Raw genomic sequence first — 15,000 nt, 5'->3', positions numbered from 1 at the left:
GGACATGACATCACATTCATAGAGCAGGACGTGACATCACATTATTCTGCTCCGCCTCCTTACGGGGGGGGGGGGTATTCAGTGAGGTGAAAGGTTAGAGGGTCAGGGTTAAGGGGTCAGGGTCATGGACAGGGTTAAGGGTCAGGGTTAGGGTCAGAGTCAATGGTAAGGGTTCAGGGTCAGGGGTCAGGGTTAGGGTCAGGGCTCCCAGCTCCTACCTCTGTCTCTCGGCGCGGGCCGCTGTGCGCCATGGCAACCCCTTGGGGGGGCGTGGCCTAGGAGCAGCATCTGGACTCCGCCCACCAGCCGGGGGCGGTCTCCGTGGGCCTAGAACGTAACCATAGTAACCATTACATCCCCTCCATATATGGTCATAACAACCCCCTCCATATATGGTCATAACATCCGCTCCATCGATCCTAAATGAGACAGGTTTAGAGGTAAATGAGACAGGTTTAGAGGTATGTATCCTAAATGAGACAGGTTTAGGGGTATGTATCCTAAATGAGACAGGTTTAGAGGTATGTATCCTAAATGAGACAGGTTTAGAGGTATGTATCCTAAATGAGACAGGTTTAGAGGTATGTATCCTAAGGGTAACCTAGGGGTGTATCTACCTATCCTGAATGTGGCCTTCCCTCTCACGGAGGTCCCCAGTCTTCTCCTCCTGGGGGGGGGTCCCCTCGGTCTCGGGGGTCCTGGGGGTTTCTGGGCGTCTCGGGGGGCGGGGGGCTTGATCCAGGGGTACTACGACACAAAACATAGTGTCTGAAACACGCCTGAAACACACACCTGAAACACACAAGTATGAATACATCCACACACACACACACACACACACACACACACACACCCTACCTGAGAGGGTTGGCTGTTAGCGTTCATTAGAACCTTCTCAATCACGGTCTTCACTAGGTCCTTGTCTGTGAGGGGGGAGACACCTGTTAGAACATCTAGTTAGCTAGCAGGCTAGCAGGTAACCGTGGTAACAGACTAGCAGGCTAGCAGGTAACTGTGGTAACAGATTAGCAGGTAACCGTGGTAACAGATTAGCAGGCTAGCAGGTAGCCGTGGTAACAGACTAGCAGGCTAGCAGGTAGCCGTGGTAACAGACTAGCAGGCTAGCAGGTAGCCGTGGTAACAGACTAGCAGGATAGCAGGTAGCCGTGGTAACAGACTAGCAGGATAGCAGGTAGCCGTGGTAACAGACTAGCAGGATAGCAGGTAGCCGTGGTAACCGTGGTACCGACCCACTAGCGGGTTCCTCCTGATGTCCAGGACACAGAGGGCGGAGTTAGACTGCAGCGCCTGCAGCAGAGGCCACGCCCCCTCATTGGACAGGCCACACCTCTGCAGGTCCACGGCTGAGGAGGAAACACCACAGCCAATCAGATTACAGACTCCACAGCCAATCAGATTACAGACTCCACAGCCAATCAGATTACAGACTCCACAGCCAATCAGATTACAGACTCCACAGCCAATCAGATTACAGACTCCACAGCCAATCAGATTACAGACTCCAAATAACACACCACAAAGGCGTTGTGTAATAATACATATATAACACAATATCTATATGAGTGGTGGCTGGGAAAACCCTTCACATGGTGGCATTTTGACATTTTTTTTTTTTTTCCCATAAATTAGAAGTTCTCAGCTATTCATAACTGGTTGAATGACTGAGATAGCCCTTTATTTTAAAAAGTTATGAGCATTTTAATGTATCATGTCAAAAAAAGTGAAAGGTCATTACTACCCCTTTCTCCTCCGGGTCGGGGGAGGAGCCTATGCAAGTATACGTATATATATATATATATATATATATCATGAATAATGAATTAATAATTAATACTTATTAATGAAATAATGAATTACGATATACATAAAATAATACATCTATATATAATAAGAAATATATATAATAAGAAATATATATAATAATAAACTCTCACGCTACTGACCTTTGACCCAGAGCTCCTGGGCTACTGACCTTTGACCCAGAGCTCCTGGGCTACTGACCTTTGACCCAGAGCTCCTGGGCTACTGACCTTTGACCCAGAGGTCGTCTGCCAGCTCCTGGGCTACTGACCTTTGACCCAGAGGTCGTCTGCCAGCTCCTGGGCCAGGGCGTTGGCCCCGCGGTCGCCCACCAGCGCGTTTGCGTTCAGGGTGACCCTGCGCAGCCCCCCCATCCCCTCCAGCTCCGGCTGGCGGTACCGCAGAGACCCCGCCCACGCCGCTCCGTGCCTCTGCATGGCCTGGTGCTGGGGGAGGGGAAGGGGGGGGGGGGGAGGGAGGGAGGGGGGGGGGGAGGGAGGGGGAGGGGGGAGGAGAGGGGAGGGGGGGGAGGGGGGGAGGAGGGAGGGGGAGGGGGGAGGAGAGGGGAGGGGGGGAGGAGAGGGGAGGGGGAGGAGAGGGGAGAGAAGTGAGGGAGAGGGAGAAAGCTTTCAGCGGATGCATTTGATACATAATGTGTAATAACTCCCAAACCGCCACTAGAGGGAGCCAGAGAGGCTGCAGTACTGACAGACCAGCCATCAAGTACCTTGATGATGCTGGCCATAAGCCCCGCCCCCCTCTGTACCTTGATGATGCTGGCCATAAGCCCCGCCCCCCTCTGTACCTTGATGATGCTGGCCATATGCCCCGCCCCTCTCCAGGTGAGGTTGCAGCCCGTGAAGTCCACCGTCTTTATACAGGGAGAATACTTCACGCTCTGGCAGATAGCTACACACACACACACACACACACACACACACACACACACACACACACACACACACACACACACACACACACACACACACATTAAACCTTGCTACAGGCTAAACCCTGCTACATGCTATATGCTAACATGTTTGAATGACCCATGTCTATTTTTCTCAAATTCACAAACTTTCAAGGATTTCAAGGACCCGTGGGAACCCTGCCTTTAAGAGGACAGGACCCGTGGGAACCCTGCCTTTAAGAGGACAGGACCCGTGGGAACCCTGCCTTTAAGAGGACAGGATCCGTGGGAACCCTGCCTTTAAGAGGACAGGGGGTGGGAACCCTGCCTTTAAGAGGACAGGACCCGTGGGAACCCTGCCTTTAAGAGGACAGGACACGTGGGAACCCTGCCTTTAAGAGGACAGGGGGTGGGAACCCTGCCTTTAAGAGGACAGGGGGTGGGAACTCTGCCTTTAAGAGGACAGGACCCGTGGGAACCCTGCCTTTAAGAGGACAGGACCCGTGGGAACCCTGCCTTTAAGAGGACAGGACCCGTGGGAACCCTGCCTTTAAGAGGACAGGACCTTTGGGAACCCTGCCTTTAAGAGGACAGGGGGTGGGAACCCTGCCTTTAAGAGGACAGGACCCGTGGGAACCCTGCCTTTAAGAGGACAGGACACGTGGGAACCCTGCCTTTAAGAGGACAGGACCCGTGGGAACCCTGCCTTTAAGAGGACAGGGGGTGGGAACCCTGCCTTTAAGAGGACAGGACCCGTGGGAACCCTGCCTTTAAGAGGACAGGACCCGTGGGAACCCTGCCTTTAAGAGGACAGGACACGTGGAAACCCTGCCTTTAAGAGGACAGGACCTGTGGGAACCCTGCCTTTAAGAGGACAGGGGGTGGGAACCCTGCCTTTAAGAGGACAGGACACGTGGGAACCCTGCCTTTAAGAGGACAGGACACGTGGGAACCCTGCCTTTAAGAGGACAGGGGGTGCGCGGTGTTTTGACGTAGCGTGCGTCAGTAGCGGAGGGGAAAGGAGAGAGGTGGTGTTTCACGGCGGGCCTGCAGCCTGCAGCCACACAATCGTTCCCTGTAAACCGCCTTCACACACACACACACCGTACCTGGGACATACACACACACACACACACACACACACACACATAGGGGTGTAACGGATCACGGAAATTCCGTGATCCGTTCGGATCGCCCTCCACGGTTCGGAACGCATGTGTACCGCGGATCAATTGCAAAATGTTAATAATATTACTTAATATCTTACTTAATATCTCTTGTAAATCACAATGTAGAGTTGCCATGAAAAGATAGACGCGACAGTTGCGGGCTTTGTTTTACTCTAAAGCGCAATGATAGGTTGATAATGCGAAAGAAAAAGAATCTGTTGTTTGCTCACTACACGTGAAGCTGGGAATCCACAACAACAAGGCTGCGTTCGTAAATCCGCTCCGTAATCTGATCAGCGTTCAAGGAACGCCTCTTGTCCAATCAAATTACTTGGTCCCTTTATGACGTCGGACCCAGTGTGCGCTCCGGCGCTCTCAAAGCAAATTTACGAACGCGGCCCAAGTGTATCATGTTACGTTGTTCGGCGGAGAAGAACTCGAAATGCCTCCCTCGTCATTTAAATCCCATGTATGGGAGCACTTTGGCTTCTCTGTCAACTATGACGGGAGGCACGAAAAAGGTAGCTCGACAACTTCTGATAATGTAGCCATTTTTTTCATACCATGTTCAAAATAAGGGTTCACTTTATTATTTAGTTAAAAGTGGCATAAAACATGTTTATTCATCTGCTTTAAAGAGCCCAGTGATTCACTGCTGCAACCAGGCGCCTCCTCCCTCTCTCCTATCATTTAAATTGAGTGTATTTCAGTATAATTATGTAATGTTTGAGTGTAGAATATGTTATATATATATGTATGTGTATCAGGGTTTCCGTTAGAAAAATTTGCCGTCGGACATCGTGTCCGGGACGAATTCGATTTACCGGACAAACGTGATATATTCCGGTCATCATATTAAAATATAATAAAAAAATTTTTTTTCAAAATCATATTTCTTTTTTTCAAATCTAATATAGCTGTTTGTCGCGGTGATTACTGTTGTGTAGCGGCCTATATATGCCATTTAATGTCTATTTCTCATCCGATACGATTAGATGCGAGCTATATAATATATAATAATATAACATGATTTGACGCATGCGCGCTATGCCATGCGTCAAATCCAGCGCTGAACGGGCGCCTCACTGGGAACTGAACAGACAGCATCGATCAATGAACGGACTCCACATTACGTTAACTGAAGTTTGTTAAATTGTTTGGGATTAATGTGAGTTTTCTATTTTCTCTTTCCAGTTTTACCCTTTTTTAAAAATCAATAAAACAACGTCATTTCTATAACCAGGTCTCGCTGGTTGGGAAGGCATTTCGTTTAGCTCGGGAGTATGACAATGGGGAGAACATAACTGTTTATTGAGAAACAATTGATAGGCAGTCTGGGATACGTATATAAAGAAATACCACAATGTCTAGATGTATAACATTTTATTGAACAGTAACAGTGCAAGCATGTAGGCTTCTGGCGTGACACGGCTAGCCTAATTTCCGTTCATATGCCTTTTATCAGATAAAATAAAATAGAATAAAACTCTTTGAAAATAAATAGGCTTTAAATTAACTTGCAATGCGTATAGGCTAATTTCCGTTCGATGTTACAGCCTAGGGCTAGGCTATGCCTTTTCTCAGATAGATAGGGGATAGCCCTGTAAGCTCATACGGGTCTGTATGTCGTCCTGAAGACCGGCTGTTAGATCATATCGCTGAAGTTTGTCTCCATCTTAGTGTAAATGTTGTCCGTTTTGTTTGTTATCCTTGTTATTGTGCGATAAAGTTAAAGCGCTCCGCTTCGGGACACCATTTTCAGCTGAGCACCAAACACACACACACTCGTGTAACACTGCCCGAGAGAGAAGGACCCGCCCCCTTTAGTTAGCCTATAGCCTATAGGCTAACTAAAGGGGGCGGGTCCTTCTCTCTCGGGCAGTGTTCTGTGTGTGTGTTTGGTGCTCAGCTGAAAATGGTTAGAGGGAATTATTTTCACCGGACATTTATGTCCGACGAGTTTTCAACTTGTCGGACTTCCACTAATTTTACCGGACAAAGACCGGGAATTACCGGTTAACGGAAACCCTGATGTGTATATATATATATATTACCAGTTTTGACATCTTGAATGTTGTTGGTTTTTGTCACATAGTAAAAGTGGTGTTTTTACAGAATTCAAGGAAAAAGCAGTTTTTATAAAAACTAAAATGTTTTGTGTTGATCCGAAAAATGATCCGATCCGTGACTCAAAAACCGTGACACGATCCGATCCGTGAGTTAGGTGATCCGTTACACCCCTACACACACACACACCGTACCTGGGACACACACACACACACTGTACCAGGGACATACACACACACACACACACATACACACACACACACACACACACACATACACACATACACACACCGTACCAGGGAAACTCCATGGAACGTCCTGGGAAGGCTGGTATGAGTGAGAGGAGCTTCAGACAGACAGTTAACCTCCGGGCCTTCAGACAGACAGGTAACCTCCGGGCCTTCAGACAGACAGTTAACCTCCGGGCCTTCAGACAGACAGTTAACCTGCTGGACAGGAGAGGGTCTGGGTTCTGTGACCCAGAAGGACCGGGCTGTGTGTGTCTTACGTCATGGGACCGGGCTGTGTGTGTCTCAGGAGGTAGAGCCACCGTCTAATGATCGCAAGGTTGGCAGATCGCCGGTTCGAGCCCCGACTGGCCACATGTCGAAGTGTCCTTGGGCAAGACACTGAACCCCCAAATTGCTCCCAGTGAGCGGGCCGGCGCCTTGCATGGTAGCTTGGCCGCCATTGGTGTGTGAATGTGCGTGTGGATGGGTGAATGAGAGGCTGTTGGATAACAGGCGCTGTAGAAGTTTAGTCAATTTACCATTTACGTCTCCAAAATGTTGTTTGCCGGACGTCAAACGTTAAAGACGCCATTTTGAGACCAAACACGAGAGACGGTTGGAGGATGAAGCGGAGGAGAATCAATAAGACATTGCTGTGTCAAGGTTCGGGAGGCAGGCCAGCAGCCTAGAAGCTTCTACCGCTGCTAAAACATCCTGCAACTGAAGCAAGCTGTCGCCTCGAGCAACAAGACGTGGAAAGACATTCACTGACGGAGGATATATTAACCCTCGAACAGCCGGGCCTTTTTTACCTACTAAAAGAGCCGCCTCAGGTTTTTAGTTTTTTTGTTTTACCATTTTTACAATTGCTATTTACACACAAAGAGCACTAGTTGGCCGTCTTGTAAATTGGCCTGCTTCCTACACATTTGCAAAACTGCAAAATAGCTTCATACTAGCTTATCCTGATGTGATGTTGAAAATGTCAGGATACTGGGTGGCAGAACACCACATATCTAGGACAAGTCATGAAAGGAGGGTCCTGAAATTTGATTGAATGCAAAGCTGTACATGGCTGTTTATGTAGCATACATGGCTCTGTGTACATGGCTGTTTATGTAGCATGCATGGCTCTGCGTACATAGCTGTTTATGTAGCATACATGGCTCTGTGTACATGGCTGTTTATGTAGCATACATGGCTGTTTATGTAGCATACATGGCTGTTTATGTAGCATACATGGCTGTTTATGTAGCATACATAGCTGTTTATGGAGCATACATGGCTGTTTATGTAGCATACATAGCTGTTTATGTAGCATACATAGCTGTTTATGTAGCATACATGGCTGTTTATGTAGCATACATAGCTGTTTATGGAGCATACATGGCTGTTTATGTAGCATACATGGCTGTTTATGTAGCATACATAGCTGTTTATGTAGCATACATAGCTGTTTATGGAGCATACATGGCTGTTTATGTAGCATACATAGCTGTTTATGGAGCATACATAGCTGTTTATGTAGCATACATAGCTGTTTATGTAGCATACATAGCTGTTTATGTAGCAAACATGGCTGTTTATGTAGCATACATAGCTGTTTATGGAGCATACATAGCTGTTTATGTAGCATACATAGCTGTTTATGTAGCATACATGGCTGTTTATGGAGCATACATGGCTGTTTATGTAGCATACATTGCTGTTTATGGAGCATACATGGCTGTTTATGTAGCATACATGGCTGTTTATGTAGCATACATAGCTGTTTATGGAGCATACATGGCTGTTTATGTAGCATACATGGCTGTTTATGGAGCATACATAGCTGTTTATGTAGCATACATAGCTGTTTATGTAGCATACATAGCTGTTTATGTAGCATACATAGCTGTTTATGTAGCATACATGGCTGTTTATGTAGCATACATGGCTGTTTATGTAGCATACATGGCTGTTTATGTAGCATACATAGCTGTTTATGTAGCATACATAGCTGTTTATGTAGCATACATAGCTGTTTATGTAGCATACATAGCTGTTTATGTAGCATACATAGCTGTTTATGTAGCATACATGGCTGTTTATGGAGCATACATGGCTGTTTATGTAGCATACATGGCTGTTTATGTAGCATACATAGCTGTTTATGTAGCATACATGGCTGTTTATGTAGCATACATAGCTGTTTATGGAGCATACATAGCTGTTTATGGAGCATACATGGCTGTTTATGTAGCATACATAGCTGTTTATGTAGCATACATAGCTGTTTATGTAGCATACATAGCTGTTTATGGAGCATACATGGCTGTTTATGTAGCATACATAGCTGTTTATGTAGCATACATAGCTGTTTATGTAGCATACATGGCTGTTTATGTAGCATACATAGCTGTTTATGTAGCATACATGGCTGTTTATGTAGCATACATGGCTGTTTATGTAGCATACATAGCTGTTTATGTAGCATACATGGCTGTTTATGGAGCATACATGGCTGTTTATGTAGCATACATAGCTGTTTATGGAGCATACATGGCTGTTTATGGAGCATACATGGCTGTTTATGTAGCATACATAGCTGTTTATGGAGCATACATAGCTGTTTATGTAGCATACATGGCTGTTTATGTAGCATACATGGCTGTTTATGGAGCATACATGGCTGTTTATGGAGCATACATGGCTGTTTATGTAGCATACATGGCTGTTTATGTAGCATACATGGCTGTTTATGGAGCATACATAGCTGTTTATGTAGCATACATGGCTGTTTATGGAGCATACATGGCTGTTTATGGAGCATACATGGCTGTTTATGTAGCATACATGGCTGTTTATGGAGCATACATAGCTGTTTATGTAGCATACATGGCTGTTTATGGAGCATACATGGCTGTTTATGGAGCATACATGGCTGTTTATGGAGCATACATAGCTGTTTATGTAGCATACATAGCTGTTTATGTAGCATACATGGCTGTTTATGTAGCATACATGGCTGTTTATGGAGCATACATGGCTGTTTATGGAGCATACATGGCTGTTTATGTAGCATACATGGCTGTTTATGTAGCATACATGGCTGTTTATGGAGCATACATGGCTGTTTATGGAGCATACATGGCTGTTTATGTAGCATACATAGCTGTTTATGTAGCATACATGGCTGTTTATGGAGCATACATGGCTGTTTATGGAGCATACATGGCTGTTTATGTAGCATACATGGCTGTTTATGTAGCATACATGGCTGTTTATGGAGCATACATAGCTGTTTATGTAGCATACATGGCTGTTTATGGAGCATACATGGCTGTTTATGGAGCATACATGGCTGTTTATGTAGCATACATAGCTGTTTATGGAGCATACATGGCTGTTTATGTAGCATACATAGCTGTTTATGTAGCATACATGGCTGTTTATGTAGCATACATGGCTGTTTATGTAGCATACATAGCTGTTTATGTAGCATACATGGCTGTTTATGGAGCATACATGGCTGTTTATGGAGCATACATAGCTGTTTATGGAGCATACATGGCTGTTTATGTAGCATACATAGCTGTTTATGTAGCATACATAGCTGTTTATGTAGCATACATAGCTGTTTATGTAGCATACATGGCTGTTTATGTAGCATACATAGCTGTTTATGTAGCATACATGGCTGTTTATGTAGCATACATAGCTGTTTATGTAGCATACATGGCTGTTTATGTAGCATACATGGCTGTTTATGTAGCATACATGGCTGTTTATGTAGCATACATAGCTGTTTATGTAGCATACATAGCTGTTTATGTAGCATACATGGCTGTTTATGTAGCATACATAGCTGTTTATGTAGCATACATGGCTGTTTATGTAGCATACATGGCTGTTTATGTAGCATACATGGCTGTTTATGTAGCATACATAGCTGTTTATGTAGCATACATGGCTGTTTATGTAGCATACATAGCTGTTTATGTAGCATACATAGCTGTTTATGTAGCATACATAGCTGTTTATGTAGCATACATAGCTGTTTATGTAGCATACATGGCTGTTTATGGAGCATACATGGCTGTTTATGTAGCATACATGGCTGTTTATGTAGCATACATAGCTGTTTATGTAGCATACATAGCTGTTTATGGAGCATACATGGCTGTTTATGGAGCATACATAGCTGTTTATGGAGCATACATAGCTGTTTATGTAGCATACATGGCTGTTTATGGAGCATACATAGCTGTTTATGTAGCATACATAGCTGTTTATGTAGCATACATGGCTGTTTATGTAGCATACATAGCTGTTTATGTAGCATACATGGCTGTTTATGTAGCATACATGGCTGTTTATGTAGCATACATAGCTGTTTATGTAGCATACATGGCTGTTTATGTAGCATACATGGCTGTTTATGTAGCATACATGGCTGTTTATGGAGCATACATGGCTGTTTATGTAGCATACATGGCTGTTTATGTAGCATACATGGCTGTTTATGGAGCATACATAGCTGTTTATGTAGCATACATGGCTGTTTATGGAGCATACATGGCTGTTTATGGAGCATACATGGCTGTTTATGTAGCATACATAGCTGTTTATGGAGCATACATGGCTGTTTATGTAGCATACATAGCTGTTTATGTAGCATACATGGCTGTTTATGTAGCATACATGGCTGTTTATGTAGCATACATAGCTGTTTATGTAGCATACATGGCTGTTTATGGAGCATACATGGCTGTTTATGGAGCATACATAGCTGTTTATGGAGCATACATGGCTGTTTATGTAGCATACATAGCTGTTTATGTAGCATACATAGCTGTTTATGTAGCATACATAGCTGTTTATGTAGCATACATGGCTGTTTATGTAGCATACATGGCTGTTTATGTAGCATACATAGCTGTTTATGTAGCATACATGGCTGTTTATGTAGCATACATAGCTGTTTATGTAGCATACATGGCTGTTTATGTAGCATACATGGCTGTTTATGTAGCATACATAGCTGTTTATGTAGCATACATAGCTGTTTATGTAGCATACATGGCTGTTTATGTAGCATACATAGCTGTTTATGTAGCATACATAGCTGTTTATGTAGCATACATGGCTGTTTATGTAGCATACATGGCTGTTTATGTAGCATACATGGCTGTTTATGTAGCATACATAGCTGTTTATGTAGCATACATGGCTGTTTATGTAGCATACATAGCTGTTTATGTAGCATACATAGCTGTTTATGTAGCATACATAGCTGTTTATGTAGCATACATAGCTGTTTATGTAGCATACATAGCTGTTTATGTAGCATACATGGCTGTTTATGGAGCATACATGGCTGTTTATGTAGCATACATGGCTGTTTATGTAGCATACATAGCTGTTTATGTAGCATACATAGCTGTTTATGGAGCATACATGGCTGTTTATGGAGCATACATAGCTGTTTATGGAGCATACATAGCTGTTTATGTAGCATACATGGCTGTTTATGGAGCATACATAGCTGTTTATGTAGCATACATAGCTGTTTATGTAGCATACATGGCTGTTTATGTAGCATACATAGCTGTTTATGTAGCATACATGGCTGTTTATGTAGCATACATGGCTGTTTATGTAGCATACATAGCTGTTTATGTAGCATACATGGCTGTTTATGTAGCATACATGGCTGTTTATGGAGCATACATAGCTGTTTATGTAGCATACATGGCTGTTTATGGAGCATACATAGCTGTTTATGGAGCATACATGGCTGTTTATGTAGCATACATAGCTGTTTATGTAGCATACATAGCTGTTTATGTAGCATACATGGCTGTTTATGTAGCATACATGGCTGTTTATGTAGCATACATGGCTGTTTATGTAGCATACATAGCTGTTTATGTAGCATACAAGGCTGTTTATGTAGCATACATGGCTGTTTATGTAGCATACATAGCTGTTTATGTAGCATACATGGCTGTTTATGGAGCATACATAGCTGTTTATGGAGCATACATAGCTGTTTATGTAGCATACATGGCTGTTTATGTAGCATACATGGCTGTTTATGTAGCATACATGGCTGTTTATGTAGCATACATGGCTGTTTATGTAGCATACATAGCTGTTTATGTAGCATACATAGCTGTTTATGTAGCATACATAGCTGTTTATGTAGCATACAAGGCTGTTTATGTAGCATACATAGCTGTTTATGTAGCATACATAGCTGTTTATGTAGCATACATGGCTCTGCCTACATAGCTGTTTATGGAGCATACATAGCTGTTTATGTAGCATACATGGCTGTTTATGTAGCATACATAGCTGTTTATGTAGCATACATAGCTGTTTATGTAGCATACATGGCTCTGCCTACATAGCTGTTTATGGAGCATACATGGCTGTTGGTCTGTTTGGTTTGGTTTGATGGCGGGTCATAATTAATGTTGATATTGTGGTTGGCAGACTGACTAACAAGAACATCTCATATCAAAAAGGTTGGCTACCCCTGGCCTAAACCCTGCTACAGGCTAAATGCCTTTGAGGAAGTATACCTTATACTAACAATAAGAACTAATAATAATTTACTAATAATATCAATGAAGTAAATATATATATTAAGTAAATCTTTTAGTTGTACTCACCCTCTAAACCCTCGTCCCCGATTGGACAGTTGGCCAGTGACAGGTTTTCCAGAGTAACACTCTTGGCCAATCCCTGGAGAGCAACAACATTCTACAGTTAAATCACAGTGTGTGTGTGTGTGTGTGTGTGTGTGTGTGTGTGTGTGTGTGTGTGTGTGTGTGTGTGTGTGTGTGTTGTGGTGACCCGCACGCAGCCCCGGGTATACCTGGGGGCCGTTCCACTAAAGTGGATTAGTACTGTATATGGGCGATTTAAATAAATCAGGCGATCAGGCAACTCGGGATTGGAATTCAAGCCTCAGGTGATTCCTCGAACGAGGATCAGGCTTGTGTCATCAGTGTTCACAGAACACCGGCTTAGAAATCCTCGATATGGGCGGGTGCACGCAGACATAAAGAGCCCCGAAGAGTCGATCTGTCGAAATGAAGATACTCCACTCTGCAGGGGTCCTACATTTGCGCAGCATTACGAATTATTGATCTTTATGAAGACGGAAAAATAAGATGTAAAATAGTGCAATACTGCCGCAATTAACAAGGCGAGGGAAATGGTTTGGCAAGAAATTGCTGACCGATTAAATGCGTAGGTCATACTAGCCCCAGTTATTGTTATATGTTCATATTTTAATAAATTAATATTTACTACTGTGGTGATATCAGCAGCAGGCTACAAGCCGTCATATCGTCACAATGGCCTAGTGGTATCGACCGCTGCCATAGTATTTAATCGTCATTTTAAATCGATAGTTCAAATCCCTCTTCAGACGCACTTTTTACTGCATTTCGTTGTCTGAATCTAATCTAAAATCTCATCTAAAAAAGTATGTAGGCTATAAAATTATGGTGCAGGCTAATTTACAAGAACTGACACGATTACAATGGCGTTTGAAGCCTTTGCATGAAGGTTTCGGTTAAATGTAAAAAAAAAATAAAAAAAATAATCAAGTCTCGAACTCGCAACCTTCGGAACTCTAGCTGGTTGCCTTAACCACTGCGCCAGCCAGACCGCTGTGACAAAAGCAATGCAAGTTAATAAAGATACCTATTTATTTTATTTTATTTTTTACACTTTTTAATTTATTTATCTATCGATCTATCTATCACACTTTCAAAATATCAAGTTATCTATCACACAATCAAACTATCTATCGATCGATCACACTTTCAAAATATCAAATTATCTATCTATCACACAGTCAAACTATCTATCTATCTATCTCGTGTGAAGTGGGAACTAATATTTCCTAAAAGACACTTGAGGAACTGTCGTTCGGGATGTAGTTTCCGCCTGTGAGCCTTTTTTTGACGCACGCATTACCTTAGCCAGCCTGTAAGTCTGCTCGGGACCAGGCTAATTATATCTGACTCAGAAGGATAGGTTGCATAGCAACCAAGCAGTGAATTATTTGAGCCACATTGATGGAACCGACCGCAAGCTTATTTAAACCTGGATCAGAGTTAATCGCTTATATCAGAGTTAATCTGGCATAGTGGAACGGCCCCCTGGCCTTCAGCACCCAGGACAGCGGCTGCATAGACTAAGGCCCTGTCCACACCTATACGTTTTTTTGATAAACGTTTTTCGTATATATAAAAATATTACCGTCCACACCAGCATGTTTATAAACAATGTCTGTGTCCACATGCATACGCATGAACGCAATATAAACGCTGTCATTGAGCATTCCACACCAGTAGTCGGCGATATAATATTATCCCCATAGCCCCGCTGGCCAATCAGACGCCTCTGTCTCTCAATGTTCTCGATCATTAACCGTGCATTTATATGTAAACAGGTTAAAAGTCCAGTTAACAGTGAAAGAACTAGAAGCACTTTGTACACATCCATTTTCCTCGCTTGTGTAGCCTCGAACACCGTTGCCTGTTGTAAACATAGTAGTTACTGGTGCTAGGATATGACGTTGGAGGGAACAGCAAACAGCTGCAGTGCGCATGATCATAGAAATCTACGCGCATGATGACGTGACGAATACAAAAATCTCCGTCTATCTCGTCCACACGTAAAAAATATACGGCGAATATACAGCGTTTTTAAACATCTTCACTCTGGCAGGCGTTTTTAAACATCTTCGCTCTGGCAGGCGTTTTTAAACATCTTCGTTTTCAGGGGGCAAAAACTCGTT

The 15,000-nt window shown here is 43.5% G+C and overlaps 1 protein-coding gene across 1 annotated transcript in view; it reads right to left on the bottom strand.

Annotated features, from left to right (window-relative positions):
- cep78 (centrosomal protein 78) overlaps positions 1-15,000 on the bottom strand; it is a gene marked incomplete at both ends in the record, with an annotated part of 24,562 nt that overhangs the window by 7,074 nt on the left and 2,488 nt on the right. The window contains 6 exons of the mRNA XM_080532888.1: positions 646-747; positions 859-923; positions 1,251-1,364; positions 2,093-2,267; positions 2,627-2,730; positions 12,857-12,929. Of these exons, the coding sequence (XP_080389014.1) occupies positions 646-747; positions 859-923; positions 1,251-1,364; positions 2,093-2,267; positions 2,627-2,730; positions 12,857-12,929 (633 nt within the window). The remainder of the gene's footprint in view (positions 1-645; positions 748-858; positions 924-1,250; positions 1,365-2,092; positions 2,268-2,626; positions 2,731-12,856; positions 12,930-15,000) is intronic.

The sequence above is a fragment of the Nansenia antarctica genome (assembly GCF_963989245.1).
Source record: "Nansenia antarctica genome assembly, chromosome: 5".
Classification (NCBI taxonomy): Eukaryota; Metazoa; Chordata; class Actinopteri; order Argentiniformes; family Microstomatidae; genus Nansenia; species Nansenia antarctica.
The sequence above is the reverse complement of the archived record's forward strand: the minus strand, read 5'-3'. Positions and strand labels throughout refer to the sequence as shown.